Source organism: Cannabis sativa, chromosome 4, assembly GCF_029168945.1.
Source record: "Cannabis sativa cultivar Pink pepper isolate KNU-18-1 chromosome 4, ASM2916894v1, whole genome shotgun sequence".
In the NCBI taxonomy this organism is placed as follows: domain Eukaryota; kingdom Viridiplantae; phylum Streptophyta; class Magnoliopsida; order Rosales; family Cannabaceae; genus Cannabis; species Cannabis sativa.
Window position 1 is genome coordinate 74,935,115 of NC_083604.1, and position 12,496 is coordinate 74,947,610.

Sequence of the window (12,496 nt, forward strand, 5' to 3'; positions counted from 1 at the left end):
ATTGTTCACAAATTTAAATAGCGTGCACGCGACACGTTTATATTGTTACATTTAATATTATTATTTAAAAATTATTAAAATAAAAAAGTCTTTTCATTTATATAGTTTAAAATAATTTTTTTTGTATTTTTACAAAAATTCACATAGCAACCAAGAGAGCAACTTAAATTACAACTAAAATCCACATAACAACCCACATAGAAATTACCGGAGCAATTAAAACCGTAAATTTAAAAGAAAAAAAAGTTAAAAAATGGTATACATAGTAATTTTCCTAAAATAAATTCAAAAATTATTTTAAAACAAAAAAATAATTAAAATTATAAAGTTATTAAAAAAATTAAAAAATTAAAAAAAAAATATTTCAATAAGAAATCCAAATAAATAAGACAGACAATATTCGAAAACTTTACATTTTAAAGAAAAAAATAATAATTAAGTTTACGGGGTAATATTTTTGGTTTTTAATTTTTTAATCACAAAAATAAAAATAAAATTTATGTTTTTAAAAAATAAAAATATATTCCGTAACCACTTTTATTTTTTAATTTTATAAGCAGAAAATAAAAATGTATTCTATAACTTTAATTTTTATTTTTATTTTTTAATTTTATTTAAGTCGAGTTCAGGTCTAGGTCTGAGTTCGGGACTGGAGCCGGGGTAGAGTCTGGGTCCCAAGGTCTAGGTTGGGGTCGGAGTTCAAAATATTGATTAAACAAAAAAAAAAATGTTTAAATAATTTTTAAAGTACTTTTTTTTTTGTTTTCGAAATTTTTAAAATTTTAATTCTCAATTAAAAAATTGAAAATTAAAAAGCAGTTTTATAGAACACATTTTTAAAAAATATTTTTACTTTTTAATTAAAAAACAGAAAATTAATTAAAAAAATATTACTAAATGCACCCTAAATTTTTATATATTTAATAAAAGACGTCTATAGTATTGCTTTATGTTTAGTACAAACAAATATATTTCTAAATCGTTACAATTAAGACTGAGCATGGGTTGGAAATGGGCCGACCAAACCGGCCAACCCAACCCAAAATGGGCCGAAACATGGTCATATTTAGTGGGCCGAAACTCACATGGGTTGAAAAGGGCCCAACCCGCAGCAAATGGGTTGATTTCGGGTTGAAGGATTTTCAACCCAATGAACCCAAACCGGGCCGGCCTAGCCCAACTAAAATTTAAAAAAAAAAATTAATATACATGTAGATTTTTTTTATCTTTATTCTTTACATCAGAGAAAACCCTAAACCTAATACATAATCCTTCCTCTCTCTCCTTTGTCCAAGTCTAAACCCTTACAGCCACTCTTTTTTGTTTTGAAAAAAAAAACTCTATTAGTGCTCTCACTCCCAGCTCAGTTAGGAGGAGGAATAGAAGATCAATCTTCTTAGCCAGTTAGTCGTGCCCCCTTGCCCTGCTAGTGGTTGTGCCTCCCATCTAGTAGTCTTCTCCCACCCGCGTCGTGCCAGCCAGCTGCACTAGGCACTACTGTTGAGCTCTCAGCCGCGCCAGCCAGCCACCACCGTCCAGCTCTCCAAACACACCAGCCGCACCTACTAACTTCAACGTGTAAGAAATTTCTTTATTTTTTTTCTCTTTGCTGGATGGAAGTAAAAGTTTGTAGGAATTAGAAAAGATTAATTTCATAAAGTTAGTAGAAATTTCTTTTTTTTTGGAAATTTCAGGTCACCTATAGAGTTCTCCTATCGTAATCCATTTGGTGGACATCTCTTTGTGAATCTGTGGTTTTAATCTTGTGATATTTGTTAATCAATTAAAGATTTTGATATATGAAAGTTTAGAAATTAGGAATTTTGTTTGACATCTCTCTGGTTGTAAATCTTTTTTATGTATATATTGTATATTTGCTTAATATTATATAACAATATATGTTCAGATTTATGTTTGAACATTTTTTAGAATTTGGCGATATTGAAACCTGAATATTTTTTTGTTACAGTAGAACCTCTATTTAAGAATACTCTATTCAAGAATAACCTCTAATTTGTTATAAAAAAATCAAGTCCCAATTTGGGCCAGTTATAAATAAGAATAACCTCTAAATTGTAATTAGTTATACATTTTCTAAGTCCCGTATATTTACTCTAAAATATTTCTATTATTATATAATATTAATGATTATTTATTGTTATTATTGTTACGTTGATATTTTTTTGTTTTTTAATTTTTTTTTAGTGTAACTCTATTTAGTTATAACCTCTCAATTAGAATATAATTTACTTGGTCCCAAGTGTATTCTTGGATAGAGGTTTTACTGTATATGACATAGGGGTTAATCGGTTATAACCCAACCCGAACCAACCCAACCCATTAATGAAAAAAATGGGTTGGGTTAGAAAAAATTTAAGAGTCAATGGGTTAAAAATTTCTAAGCCGATATCATTGGGTTGGGTCATTAAAATACCCTCAACCCGACCAACCCAACCCATATTCAGCTCTAGGTATAAGCATTTTATCCCTATTTTATTTTTTACTGTAAAGTTTATTACATTTATAATAAAATTCCAATATTTGAATTTTATTTTTGATATTATATATACTTTTCAATTTGTAAAGTATTTTAGAGTGTACTCTAAACATTTACAATGTATATAAAAAATTATATGCATCAAAAACATTTTTTGACTTGTGCTCCTTGTAGAAAATTTAGCTTCGATGACTAACGCTGATAGCATTTTGAAGAATGCTTGATGAGCTAGAAAATTTAGATGGTAAAATATATAGATATTGTACTATTGGAGATAAAAGAATATTATTTTTAAAATTTGTATTGATGCCACACAATGGCATTGATGCCATGGGCGGAGGTACTTTAGGGGGTGGTGTGGCCAGGGCCCCCAAGATTTTATGAAATGTGTAATATATGTGGTGTAGCTAAATTATATATACATATTTACATATAAATGTGTAATATTGCATATATAAGAAAATAAAGTTATAAGTGAAAAAATATTTAAATTTTATTTTTGATACTATAGTTTGAAATTTTTTAAAGTTTATCGATGATTTTAAATAACTACAGCGGTACACAATCATGAAATAAAACGTACTGAAAAATTTTGTTAGATCTCAAAACAGATAGAGCGTACTTCTATAAGGTGTACTATACATGAATATATATATATATTACATGGTACAAAAATTATTGGATAATTCTATAGTAAATCCCCTAGAATGGAAGTTTCTATCCCTATATATTTTTGTATCTAAAAGAATTTTTAGTCTATTTTTTTTTTATAATTGTCCACGTTATAATTATTTAGAATCACATTTAAATTTTTAGAAAATTCTAAATAGTTTACAGTGCTCAAAATAAGATTCAAATGTTTTATTGATGCGTGTCTGTTATTTCTTATACATATGGTAAGCAATAGTTAAAACTTTATTTTCGGCATTGTAAAATATTTAGATTTTTTTAAAAAAACGTACGCGCTTATAAAAAAAATAAACTAAAAACTTTTTTTTAAGTGAAACAAATAAGATGTATACCAAAAGAATCTTTTAAGGGGGTGCAATATAATTTTTGTAGAAACTTTTATGATTGGCCACCCTAGTATTTAAGTCCTCGCTCTGCCCTGATTGATACTATATTTCTTTTCACAATAAAAAATTAAAGGTTCAATATATATATATAATAGTTTAATAAAAAAAAAGATTTATATATAATAATGTTTGATATCATAATTATAGCATTCTTAAAAGATGTTATATTATTAGAGTGTTTTTAAAAGTAGAGATGTCAAAAATAATGTGGAAGAAAGATCAGATAAAATATTATATTTTTGAATGATGTGAAGATCTATAACACCTTTAAAGAATGCTACCATTAGAGTTGCTCTTAGTAATTATATTAGAAAATGGAAAACTTACAAAATACTGAAATTTTGGTTAACTTTTACAAAAATATTGTTACATGGAATTTTTTTTCAAAAATACTGTGCTTTATAAAACAACAGTGGAACACTAAACAAAATAAAAAACAATAATGGAACAACAAAAAAATAATAGTGGGTCGGGTTGAGCAGGTCTGGGTGGGTTGGTCGAGTCTGGGTCAAATCCGGTCAAAATGTTCAGTCCTACTCAAAATAATAGTGGAACAATAAAAAAAAAATCGTAAAACAACAGTAAAAACTTAACACAGTATACAATATAAAAATTATACAGTAATAAAATATTGGTGGTGCCACATCCATTTTATATTTATTTATTTATAGCAAATTTGAATGAGGTGCACCGACCTGCAAACTATATAATATGCGCGTACGTACGTGGCAGTTGAATTAAATTAGTCAATTTAGATATTTAATTCCAATTCAATCCAAATATGAAACCTCATTGTCATTACATTTTCACTCTCATTTTCATCCCATTTACAAAACAAACGTCTAAACTTTTATATTCAACTTTTCATACCAAAACAAGTAATTGCATTGTAACCCTTAATTAGAAGTACTCTCCCTTTTGCTTACCTTTTATAAATTCTATTTGAACTTTTACAATTAAAAACGTTCTTCTAAGTGTTTGAATAAAAAATAAAAAGTTATTTTTTAAATTTAACTTCTTTTGAAAGAAGCTAAGATTTATAATTTTTTTCTAAAAGAAGTTTGAGAAGTTATTTTTAAAATAAGAGTGTTGATTAAGAATCAAGATTTTTTATTAAAAAGTGGTTTACTAATCAAAATTTAATACATCAATTAATTTTTTATTTATAAAAAAATTAAACATCTAATAAAACCAATAAAAATAGTTAATATATTTAATATAAATTAAATTAGTTGATGTGTTAAATTTTAATAGGTTTAACTTAGTATGACACAATAATTTTTAACAGGATATCTTGATTCGTTGATTATAACCTCTTAATCAATTTTTACCTCAGAAATTTATGAGTGCACACCGGACGAGTTAGTATTAAAAACAAAAAAAAAAAAACAAATTAGAACTCAAATGGGTGTTCGAATCTGTAACATGAAAAAACCGAGATTGGAACGACTCCTTGTTACACCAACGACCAACTGCCATAGTTTCGCACTATGAAATTTCTCAAACTCAAAAAATCATCCCATTATGCGGCTCTCTCTCCTATTTCCTAAGACCAATTTCTCATTCTCATCAAATACCCAGATGACTAGACCTCTTCCTCAGAAGACTTTCTTCAAATTCAATGCTAAAGATGGCCTCATTAGCCGATTGTGCGGGGACAAGAGATACAAGGAAGCCATGGACATTCTTTGCAACCAGAAACGTTTAACTGAAGCACTTCAGTTACTCACCCACATAGAACGACCTTCTGCTTTAATATACTCAACCCTTTTGCAGCATTGTCTTCAACAACGAGCTCTCGAGGAGGGAAGACTTGTTCACGATCACATTAGAGGTTCTGGGTTTGTGCCCGGTCTGTTTATGTATAATCGTTTTATTGATATGTATGCTAAATGTGGCTGTCTTCAGGATGCGCAGAAGGTGTTTGATGAAATGCCTGATAGGGATTTGTGTTCTTGGAACACAATACTTTCTGGGTATGCTAAGGCTGGTCAGCTTGATGAAGCTAGGAGATTATTCGATGAAATGCCCGAACGAGATAATTTTTCTTGGTCTTCATTGATGTCGGGGTATGTTCGCCAGCATCGGCCTAAGGAGGCTTTGGAGTTGTATAGGATGATGCAAAGAAATCAAATTTCGAAATCAAATAAGTTCACGGTGTCTAGTGCTCTGGCTGCCTCAGCGGCCATGCCAAGTTTACGTTTGGGGAAGGAGATTCATGGTTACATAATGCGAACAGGGTTGGACTCAGATGAGATTGTTTGGAGTGCTTTAACAGATATGTATGGGAAATGTGGGAGCATAAAGGATGCTAGGTGCATTTTTGATAAGATGGAGGATCGAGATGTTGTTTCGTGGACGGCTATGATTGATAGATGCTTTGAGGATGGGACAAGGGAAGAGGGATTTGCTTTGTTTTCGAAGTTGATGAGTTCAGGTACTAGGCCTAATGACTTCACGTTTGCTGGTGTTTTGAATGCCTGCGCTGATCATGTGGCTGAGGAACTCGGTAAGCAGGTTCATGGATACATGACTCGAGTGGGATTTGGCCCGTTCTCATTCGCAGCCAGTGCACTTGTACATATGTACTGTAAATGTGGGAACATTGAGAATGCCAAGAGGGTGTTTAATGGAATGCCTAAACCAGATATAGTATCATGGACTTCACTGATTGTTGGGTACGCTCAGCATGGTCAGCCCAAGGAGGCTCTTAAGATTTTTGAGTTGTTACTCGAATCAGGTACGAAGCTTGATCACGTTACTTTTGTAGGTGTCCTTTCTGCTTGCACTCATGCTGGATTAGTTGATGAAGGGCTTGCATATTTCCACTCAATAAAAACAAAACACAAGTTTAAACATACTGCAGATCACTATGCTTGTATAGTTGATTTATTAGCCCGAGCTGGCCGGTTTGAAGAAGCTGAGAAAATTATCAATGACATGCCTGGAAAACCCGATAAATATTTGTGGGCTTCTCTACTCGGTGGTTGCAGAATTCATGGAAACATCGAGCTTGCTAAAAGAGCAGCCGAAGCATTGTTTAAGATAGAGCCTGAAAATCCTGCTACCTATGTTACTCTAGCTAACATTTATGCTACTGCTGGCATGTGGAGCGAAGTGGCGAAAGTCAGAAAAATCATGGACGAACGAAGGGTGGTAAAGAAACCTGGTTTGAGCTGGATTGAGATCAAGAGGGAAACTTATGTGTTTACAGTAGGGGATGAGTCCCATCCAAAGTATAATGAAATACGTGAGTTTTTGAAAAAGATTTCAAAGAGGATAAGGGAAGAAGGGTATGTCCCTAACACAAATTTTGTGTTACATGATGTAGAAGAAGAGCAGAAAGAGCAAAACCTCTCCTATCACAGTGAGAAGCTTGCAGTGGCATTTGGTATCATATCTACTCCACCAGGAACACCAATCAAGGTTTTCAAGAACCTAAGAACTTGTGTAGATTGCCATACTGCCATTAAATTTATTTCTAAGATCGTCAAGAGAAAAATAATAGTTAGAGATTCAAATCGGTTTCATTGTTTTGAAAATGGGAGTTGTTCATGCGGAGACTATTGGTGATTTGAGCCACTCAGAAGACTCACAATCATTTTAAGAGTACATAAAAAACTAGAGTAAGAGAACATTTAAGCATAAAAAATATTTATGGTCAGTTGGAGAGTGAATAAGTTTATTTTAATTCTAATTTATGAGCAAATATTATTTAATTTTAAGGGAGTGATCAAGCAAAATCATCTTTACATAAGTTTAAAGCATTTTTTGCATAATACAATGTTTTTACTTAATCTGGAAACCACTCTCATAATGAAATTTCAGCTACTGCTTCCACTCATGAAAATCTTCATCAAAACCACCATTCTCCCCAGCTCCTCCATTTGAACTGAGTTGCTCTTCAAGGCAATAACTTGGTCTAAACTTTAAAGGAAGATTAATCTCAACAAGCTAAAGAAGTGAGGCAGTCAATAGCATGAGCTTCTTGAAGTAGTTGTACTTCTTCAACAAGTTCCACCAAGCAACTTCTGAACACTTTCTTCAGAAACTGCTCTGTTATCCCCCAAATCTCAACGATTTCATCATTTGAAGAATGACCCATCTTATCTCTTTTTAAGCGGTTGACTTGTTTCATTATAGCACAGAGCTGAACATGCATAAACCATGCCTTCACAAGCTTGCAATTAAAAAGTGTTGGTTTCTTTTAAGTTTTGCTTGTAAATTCTTTGGCTAAAAACAGTTGAAACTTCTTCTAAACTACTGGGGAAAAGTATGTAATTTATTATAAGAAAAATATATAGAAATGGAAAAAAAAAAAATTAAAGTGGGGGATTTGAACCCGACGTGAATCGAACACGCAACCTTCTGATCTGGAGTCAGACGCGCTACCATTGCGCCACGGATCCACTTTGTTATACATCCATAACAAATTTTATATATTCAAAATAAAGAAAAAGTAAATATTGTATTAATTCAAAGTCTAGAAAAAGGAAAGCCTTCTAATTATACACAAGTACATATCTTATTGAGAATTTAACCTAAACAAAAGCCAAACTAATCAACCTTCTTCTCCTTTTCTAGGGTGGGGGTGGGGGTGGGGGTGGGGGTGGGGGTAGTGGTACTACTAGTAGTAGTTGTTCCCATCATGCTAGTCACCTTCTTGATCACTTTCTCATCAAACATGTCATAATACCTATGCAATTGTTTCTTCACTCCTTCACTAAGCCTCTTAATGTTATCTTCATATTTGGAATATATTACCGGTAATGTCATGCCCATAACAATGCCTACATAAGGAAAAAAACCAAAAGAAAAAAATTATACATCTCAACAGACAACATTACTTCAAAAACATATTAGTCTTATAATCTGAGATCAGTGATTGAGTGTTTGATTATTATTACCTATATATTGAATGGTTAAGAAGTCAAAGTAGTTTCCCACTTGGGATAGTAACCATAGTCCAAAAAGAGTTGAAGCAAAAGTTAACAAATCACTCTGGGCACCAACTTTGAACATCCACCTTATCGATTCTTCTGTCCATGTACGAAGAGCCATCGCCACTTTTAATGCTGATTCCACTGTAATCTCCTCTCCTGACAACAATTCTGTTGTCTCTCTATTTATATAATTAAATCCAAAAAAAAAAAAGCAAATGCTTCAGTGTCAAATTAAAACACAAAAGCCATGTCCTTTGAAGAAAAAGTTTCAATTTTTAATAAAACCCATGTTTTTACTAACAAATTAAACAGAACAAGAAAATAAATAAATGATTATTATTAATTTTTTTAAGTAAGTAAAAAAAGTGGCTAGCTTACTTTCCAAAAAGCCTAAGCAAGTTTCCCCAAAGAAACAATGAAACGACAATAACCATGGCCACCCATGAAAGAACTGTAACGAAGTTGAATTGATAGAATTGAAGTAAAACCCATGTTGCTGTTGATATGAGTAGAACAAGTGAGCTCTGTTTCTTCTTTTTCCAGAAGAATATGTCTCTCATCATGGTTCCTGCACCAAATTAATCAAGTAAAACAAAGGCTATATGTATTAAGTGCTACTCTGTAAATTTAATCTAATTACCTGAAGTTGAACTTGGTAATACTGAAGAAGATTGAGTTGTTGTACTAGACATGATTTTCTTGCTGTGTTTTCTTATAGGATTGAAAGAATTAAGTGAATTCACTGAAGATGATGAAGAGTACTAGATTATGGTGATGATGATTATTGTTGTGTTTTTTTCTGTGAGCTGCAGTTGAATTTGGTCTTCTTGAATGAGGAGTGAGATAATATTAATTAGTAGTAATAGTAGTATAGTGTTAAGTTTTTCGGGGGGCTACACGTGTAGCTCCGGTGGGACACGTGGAGGCTGGACAGCATACGTGGCACTTGATTATGAACCAGAGACGAGAGCATACGTGGCCTGAATTGTCAATCTCACCAAGGGTCAGTTTGACACAGCCGTACTGTAAAAAAAAAGTAAAAAAAAAATAACTATAGTTGTGCTGTAAAAAAAACAATTATAGTAAAACTGCAGAAAAAAATTAAGTTGTGTGTTTGGTCAATTATAAATTTCAAATTACTTAAATTATTAAGATCTATTATAGTGATAATGATAATGTTATAATCTAATTTATTATAATCACAAATATACAAATATGTAAAAATTTATTTTATATAATATTTTATTTTTTTTTATATATTTTTAATTTTTTTTAAATATAAATTTATATGTATTTAATAAAAATTTATAGTATTTTTTTTATTATATTTGATTAAATGTAAAAAAAAAATAAAAAATTCGTATAATAAAAATTCTAGGTTGATATTGTTTATTAATATTAAAATAAAATATAAATTATTTTTTAAAAATTTAAGATATTTAATAATTATTTATTTTATTATAATTAGTTTATTTTATTTTATTTTTTTAATATATAATAAATAAGTAAATATGGTTTTAGTATAAAAAAATTATTATAGTTTTTTAATCAAAATAGTTTTTACTAAAAGTTAGGTTGGAACAACTTTACTTTTTAGTTGTAGTTTTTCCAAAAAAAATTCAAAAAACTGTTTTTTGACTGCTTACCAAATACATTCTTATTACCGTTTTTTCAAAAAGCAGCTTTTAGCTTTTCCAAAAGAAGTTTTTACACCACATACTGAAATTTTTAAATTTTTTACTTTTTTATTGTGGGGTGGAATTTTTTTCAAAAATATTGTGTACTGTGTTAAGTTTTACAGTTCTTCTACGGTTGTTTTTTAGTTGTTCCACTGTTGATTTAATTATTCTGTTTTGTTATTTTACGGTTATTTTATGAAAAAGACAGTATTTTTGTAAAAAATTCCACCCTACAGTAAAATTGTAAACTTTTATCCAAAATTTAATATTTTTATAAAAACTCTTTTCCAAAAATTGTGCCAAGCGGGGTCCAAATCGGTTCTCTGCTGAGATGTGGCCCAAATTATAGCCCATTGGTTGAGAAAACAAGTTGGCCAAATAATTATCTAATTATCTCTTTTTTCTTTTTCTTTTTCTTTTTTTGTTGTTGCAAAATATCATATTTTAAAATTTTATCACTATGCTAAATAAGCTCAATTATTTATTTTTTTTTCCCCCAAAGCTCCCGACTGACTTATGGTTTGGCTAGTGATGCATGTGGTGCTCTCTACTCTCATCGAATGCCAATGCTTTTTTTTTTTTTTAACATGGATAATTTTATTTACCAACCTTAACTGTTCTCATCAATAAAATTAGCAATACAACGATTAATACAGTCATTGGTTCATTCCGGGGATGGGCCTGAGCAATAGAGTGCTCTAAGTGTTAATAATATTAAGGTGAATGTCGATGCGGCTGTGTTTAATGATTCTTCTACCTATGGAGTTGGTTTTGTGGCGAGAGATTCCAGTGGTTTCTTTGTTGAAGGCGGTATAAAGTTGTTTCATGGCTCGATTTCTCCTGTGGTGGCCGAAGCAATTGGAGTCCGGGAGGCATTAAGTTAGATCAAGGATCATTCATGGCTTCATGTGACTTTAGAAACGGATTATCTTTCAGTTGTTCAAGTTGTTCGTAGCTCTATGATTATGACTTCTTTATTTGGCAAAGTTGTTAGTGATTGTAGGAATTTGTTAAGTTCTTTACGTAATGTTTTTTTTTTTCATTTTGTAAAACGATCGGCAAATGTAGTGGCTCATTTCTTTGCGAGGGCATCTATATCTCACCCTGATTGCCTGTTCAATTTGGACACTCTTCCAATTGAGTTATTGCCTAGTTTGGTAACGGAGATTTTTGTTTAATAAAATGACTTTCATTTTTACAAAAAAAAAAAAAGAAAACTCGTTTTGAAGACTTAATTAATTTATTTTGTTTACGTAAATAAGATTATTAGATTTAAGGACTTTGTCTAATTTTAGTAAAAAAATTCTAATATAGATGAAAGTTCAGGGATCATGATTTAGTACATATCAAAGTATGAGAGGCATGATTTAGTAAAAAGATGTATGTTTCAATTAAATAAAAACTAATGATACATTTAATTAATTAATTATATAAAAGATATTTTTCAACATACCCCAATATTAGATGTGGTAATATGCCTAAATATATATATAGCTCTTCTATTATAAAATAAGTGGATGGGCATATATAATTGTTGATGCACTAATAGCGGTTCACATTATTACTTCTTCTCCATGCTACGTTTCTTCACACTCTTTACAAAATCCATCTTCATCATTTAATGTCATCATATCTTTTTCATCTTTATATAATTTACTCATTGCTTCAACTACTTCACCTTCTAAATTTAAATGCTCCACCTTTTTTTTTTTCCACACATTTAGTTGATATATGCATTAGTAAATGTCTTAATTTATATACATTGGCTGAATATAAAACTTCATTAGTTTATTAAAATATTTAATATATATCATAATATTAATAACTATATTTATAGTTTCCATTCAAAAAAAAAAAAAACTATATTTATAAAAAATGCTTTAACTTATAATAAAATACTATGCATATATACTTATTTTTCTTCTTCTGTTAATGCATATCAACATGACACACATGATGTGTTTAAAGTTTATTAACTAGTTGATGAGTCCATATTTATCTAATAAATATGATTAATTTATTATTAATATTCTTAAATTGATTCTTTAAATTATTGATTAGTGTGATTTTAATTTGTTAGGTTATTTTAAATACTATTCATCCATTTAGAGTCTTTTGGAGGGATTTTAACATATTTTGGTGGAAAATAATGGAAGTCGGCGAGCTCGATTATACAAGACGGAACTTAATTGCAAATTCGGACGAACTTAAAAGCAGAATTGGACTTGGAGCTCAACATAAAAGTTTTAGATCGCGTTCTTAGCTTTCCAGAAAATCTTGAATCGTCCAATTCCGAGTAAT

The 12,496-nt window shown here is 30.5% G+C and overlaps 1 protein-coding gene, 1 non-coding gene and 1 pseudogene across 2 annotated transcripts; 1 reads left to right on the plus strand and 2 right to left on the minus strand.

Annotated features, from left to right (window-relative positions):
• The first annotated feature begins 4,827 nt into the window (after window positions 1-4,827).
• LOC115712408 (pentatricopeptide repeat-containing protein At4g37170-like) lies at window positions 4,828-7,327 on the plus strand (annotated as a pseudogene).
• Window positions 7,328-7,910: 583 nt separating this feature from the next.
• Window positions 7,911-7,982, minus strand: TRNAW-CCA (transfer RNA tryptophan (anticodon CCA)). The gene has a single exon. It is a non-coding gene; the product is annotated as a tRNA-Trp (tRNA).
• Window positions 7,983-9,358, minus strand: LOC115714663 (reticulon-like protein B13). The gene is made up of 4 exons (XM_030643415.2): window positions 9,157-9,358; window positions 8,895-9,084; window positions 8,481-8,695; window positions 7,983-8,363 (listed from the first exon to the last, which is right to left on the minus strand). The coding sequence occupies exons 1-4, from the start codon at window positions 9,206-9,208 to the stop codon at window positions 8,131-8,133; spliced, it is 690 nt and encodes a 229-aa protein (XP_030499275.2). The 5' UTR covers window positions 9,209-9,358; the 3' UTR covers window positions 7,983-8,130.
• Between the last annotated feature and the right edge of the window lie 3,138 nt (window positions 9,359-12,496).